Source organism: Oncorhynchus masou, chromosome 3, assembly GCF_036934945.1.
Source record: "Oncorhynchus masou masou isolate Uvic2021 chromosome 3, UVic_Omas_1.1, whole genome shotgun sequence".
Taxonomy (NCBI): domain Eukaryota; kingdom Metazoa; phylum Chordata; class Actinopteri; order Salmoniformes; family Salmonidae; genus Oncorhynchus; species Oncorhynchus masou.
The window spans coordinates 30800899-30805880 of record NC_088214.1 but is presented as its reverse complement, the minus strand read 5'-3'; the positions used below and the strand labels follow the sequence as shown (position 1 = coordinate 30805880).

Below are 4982 nucleotides of genomic sequence, written 5' to 3'. Positions count from 1 at the left end.
AACGTCCTTTTGGTTTATTTGACGGACTACTGTATATTTTGTTCCATGTAGTGAATCTGCTATTCAATACATTTGTATGGGCTAAATATTGCTTTCTATGACCTTCTATAAACAATTCCATGTCGCTAACGTCAACCCCACTCCCCCAGATAAGACAGGGCTTACACTGTAGAGGGTATTAGTGCATAGTAAGGATAACAATTTGTGTCATTGGGCAGCATAGCGAAGGTCTATGTTGAACTGATCCATAGGCTACTGTGGACTGTGACTTTCTTTCTGATTTTGTTCCAAATCCTCAGTGGATATAAGATTGTATTATATTTGTCAGATGACCTCAATTTGGCCTGAACAGAAAATATATTTATTCAAACCCCATAACAACTGCCAAATTTATATAGAAGATATTTAATGGTTCCAAATATATAAAATTGAACTAGGAATCCCTCTTGCTGTTCAACGAAATAATTAAATATACAATAAGCTTCTCCCGTACTGCAAAGCCCCTACAGTGGATGGAACATTACATTTACATTTACATTACACATTTACATTTAAGTCATTTAGCAGACGCTCTTATCCAGAGTGACTTACAAAGTGGTGAATTCACCTTCTGACATCCAGTGGAACAGCCACTTTACAATAGTGCATCAAATCATTTAAGGGGGGGTGAGAAGGATTACTTTATCCTATCCTAGGTATTCCTTGAAGAGGTGGGGTTTCAGGTGTCTCCGGAAGGTGGTGATTGACTCCGCTGTCCTGGCGTCGTGAGGGAGTTTGTTCCACCATTGGGGGCCAGAGCAGCGAACAGTTTTGACTGGGCTGGGCGGGAACTGTACTTCCTCAGTGGTAGGGAGGCGAGCAGGCCAGAGGTGGATGAACGCAGTGCCCTTGTTTGGGTGTAGGGCCTGATCAGAGCCTGGAGGTACTGGGGTGCCGTTCCCCTCACAGCTCCGTAGGCAAGCACCATGGTCTTGTAGCGGATGCGAGCTTCAACTGGAAGCCAGTGGAGAGAGCGGAGGAGTGGGGTGACGTGAGAGAACTTGGGAAGGTTGAACACCAGACGGGCTGCGGCATTCTGGATGAGTTGTAGGGGTTTAATGGCACAGGCAGGGAGCCCAGCCAACAGCGAGTTGCAGTAATCCAGACGGGAGATGACAAGTGCCTGGATTAGGACCTGTGCCGCTTCCTGTGTGAAAGTCTATAACAATCTATAACAATCTATTCTTCCTCTATTCATAAATCATAATTGCACATTGGCTTAGGAATAATTTACTGTCTTCATGCTATTTTGGTACGGTATAGTGCTTCTCCTTCCTACACTCTCATTCTATGAACCTAAGCATATTACGTATTATAGAGCCCAAAAATACATTTTTTTCAGATTTTAAAGGTGAGGCTGTTGACCAGTAGAGTGGACATGTTACTGCCCTTGAAGGAGGACTGGTAACACTCATCTGTAACTACACTACCAGTAGTACATCTCCTGATCTCTTCTGGTACATCCAGTTAACTAGGGACACTCCTCAGTATGTCCTGAGAAGAGATCGTTATTCAGAAGGGAGCAATAGTGATGAGTTCAAGAAGAGGTTTGATTCCAGGCTGAATTTCACATCTAGCTCTGTCCCCTTGATGATCCAGAGGTTGCAGCAGTCTGACTCTGCTGTGTACTACTGTGCTCTGAAGCCCACTGTGACAACAGAATATACAGGCCCATTACAAAAACATATGGAGCCACTGAAAGACAATACACCTGTCTGGACTGTAAACATCACCACTATGAAATTGTATCCTTCTCTCTACCTCCCTGATACTACCAAGTCTAGTTCCAGGGGGGGGGGGGGGTTTGATTCCAGGCTGAATTTCACATCTAGCTCTGTAGAATGTTTGCCTCAGGATTCTCAATGTTTGACAATGCCCACAAAGAGGAGGAGAGAAGGATTTCATGGTGTCATCATGGCATAGCTACATCAGAGTGGTTTTACTCTTCTCCTGTTGGTCTCACAGTAGCAGACATGGGACCCTGGCTGAGTAAATTACTGATTCTTGCTGCATTTTGTTATGGTATTATAATATTATTTTTCTAATTTGTTTACTGCCTTTGCTCCAATCCCTTTCTTTTTTTAAAACATATTTTACAGTACAATACTACCACTATTAGATTCATCCATTTTTATTCACTCAATCATGTTGCTTGATAATTCTCCTCCTAATACAAATGTGTATTACATTATTTTCCAGAATGCAAAGGAGAAGATTCAGTCATTCAACCACCAGGAGATGTGATCGCTACTGAGGGAGAACAGGTCACACTGGACTGTCAATTTGATGCAGTTAATATTAATAATCTGAACCTGTTCTGGTACAAGCATGAATTAAATGGATTCCCAGAGTTCATGCTGGGACGTTTTTCTTTTGGAAGTAAAAATGCCACTGAGTTCAAGGATAGATTTGATGCCCATCTCGATGCAGACTCCAAGTCAGTCCCCTTGACGATCCAGAGGGTGCAGCTGTCTGACTCTGCTGTGTACTACTGTGCTCTGAGCCCCACTGTGATAACAGGATATACAGCCTCATTACAAAAACTATTTGATAGTGTGATGTAAGACTCTTAGAGAGCCTAGTGGAAGCCCCTCCTCAATGCTTCCTAAGGCACAGTTAAAGAAGTAGTTTCAAAAGCTTTTGACACATACAAGTGTGTTTGCTCTCTCCTTACCTACCCATCTCACAGTAAACATGGAATATTGGCTGAAGAATATTCTGATTCTTTCTGCATTTTGTTGGGGTATGATACATTTTTTGATTTGCTTACTGCCATTGCTTTAATTATCCCTTTATGTGATAAATAGAGAAAGTTGCTCACTCTACATGCTCCCAATGATTTAATGGGTATAAATCATCAAACACCCTTTCTTTTTTCAACATATATAATTTCTCTCCAGAATGCAGAGGAGACAGAGTGTTACAGTCAAAAGGAGTTGAGACGGCTACTGAAGAAGGACAAATAACACTTGTCTGTCATTATGAAACAGACGATCCAAGTCCATATCTATTCTGGTACAAACAGGGAGAAAACGACTTCCCCAAGTATATGCTTATGCGGCACAATTTTGGAACTGGGGACAATTCTGCTGACTTCAAGGAGAGATTTCATGCTGATCTAGATGCCAACTCCAAGTCAGTCCCCTTGACGATCCAGAGGGTGCAGCTGTCTGACTCTGCTGTGTACTACTGTGCTCTGAGGCCCACTGTGATAACAGGATATACAGGATATATAACCCCTTTATAAAAACATACTGAGCTACACAATGATAATAAACCTGTCTGTATAGTATACAACACCACTTTGAAATTGACACAGTAACCTTTTCACTATCTCCTTGATATGACCAAGACTAGTAGTAGCAGATGATGATAATTATAGGTTTTATGTCAATAAAGCTACCTCTTCCAATTCAGCTTTAAATGTCAGCCGAGTCTCATAGACTAGACTTAAAACCTTTTGTGGATGTTGATCCCCACTTGGGAACTTTCCCTAACACCCTCAGCTGGAATGTGGCGCATGGAACGCAAAAAAATATTCTTAAAAATATTTAACCTCCACACATTAAGTCCAATAGCTTAAATGAAAGATAAACACCTTGTTTATCTACCCAGCAAGTCAGATTTCTAAAATGTTTTACGGCGAAAACATAGCACATATTTATGTCAAACCACCACCAAAGACACAGCTAATTTGCATAGCCAAAATATGCAATCAACAAACGCAGGATTAAAAGAAAAATAAATCACTAACCTTTTGAAATCTTCATCAGATGACAGTAATATAACATGTTACACAGTACATTTATGTTTTTTTCAATAATATGCTATATATATCCATAAATCTCTTTTTACAATTACGCATTGTTCAAAAAATGCTACTCAAATGTCCGGAGAAATGACGATAGCTCCAGCAGATAACGTCAGATAACAAGCAATACACATCATAAACTTTAACTAAATATGCATGTTCTACATATATATAGAAAGATACACTTCTTCTAAATGCAATCGCTGTGTTACATTTATTTTTAACGTTACAGAATTCGTTCACTAGGCTATAATATGAGTCGGCGCTCAGAAATTAGCATGATGGCTCCTCTATCTTGGAGTCCACAGAAACCCAAATTTAACACATAAATATTCCCTTACCTTTGCTGTTCTTCCATCAGAAGACCTGGAAGGAATTATACTCACCAAAAACATCGTTTAGTTGTGAAGTCTCTGTCTTTCGGTTATCAAACACGACATATTTCGGTTGAAATGCAGCCAAAAGTCAAGTGGATGCGCACCAAAACGTGTTATAAAGGTGCACAACAATTCTCAGGACAAACAGAAACACACGTGCCGTTCAATCATTCTTGGAAAAGAGAGAACACCGAAGAAGAGCGCGCATGAATGTGACCTTTTTTTTCGCGTGACCGAAAGGTTTCGGGCCGCCAAAACTCACGTGAGCGCGCTATTCTCACAATGAGAAGCCCCATTGAAAGCAGACATCGCGCTGAAGACATAGAAACTGTTCCCAGGTCTGTAGGCGCTTGGGAAGGGTGGGGGCGATGACGTCAAAGTTGGGCCAACTTTTATGATGACAAGAGAGAGTTTGGGAGAATGACTGCCCTGAGAGTTCTGCTTTACATACAGACATAATTTCAACAGTTTTAGAAACTTTAGAGTGTTTTCTATTCAATAATATTTTTTATAGGCATATATTAGCAATTTTTGAAAGATTTTCTTTCTGTTTAATATGGGCACGCAATTACTCCAAAGGGGGCAGCAGACAGCCCTATCTTTAACAGGTTTTAACATAGTAATTGTAAATCCGTGGCTCTCAAATTATAATGAAATATATGTTTGCTATGGTTACATAAGACAGAATGTTACTTAATGCAAATCCTTAGCCCTTTTTGCTAAACCTTTCCCTAATCCTCTTGGAACCACCCATC

At 40.6% G+C, this 4982-nt stretch overlaps 1 protein-coding gene across 1 annotated transcript; it reads left to right on the top strand.

Moving 5' to 3' along the window:
* The first annotated feature begins 1987 nt into the window (after window positions 1-1987).
* Window positions 1988-3286, top strand: LOC135507088 (uncharacterized). The gene is made up of 3 exons (XM_064926632.1): window positions 1988-2061; window positions 2239-2541; window positions 2940-3286. The coding sequence occupies exons 1-3, from the start codon at window positions 2013-2015 to the stop codon at window positions 3284-3286; spliced, it is 699 nt and encodes a 232-aa protein (XP_064782704.1). The 5' UTR covers window positions 1988-2012.
* Window positions 3287-4982: the final 1696 nt, after the last annotated feature.

Excerpts from the sequence above, each read along its gene's own strand:
- LOC135507088 (XM_064926632.1), top strand. The coding sequence starts at position 2,013 with ATGGGACCCTGGCTGAGTAAATTACTGATTCTTGCTGCATTTTGTTAT. Across the intron at positions 2,062-2,238 it reads TCTTGCTGCATTTTGTTATG|AATGCAAAGGAGAAGATTCA; the intron begins GTATTATAATAT and ends ATTATTTTCCAG. Across the intron at positions 2,542-2,939 it reads TGTGTACTACTGTGCTCTGA|AATGCAGAGGAGACAGAGTG; the intron begins GCCCCACTGTGA and ends ATTTCTCTCCAG.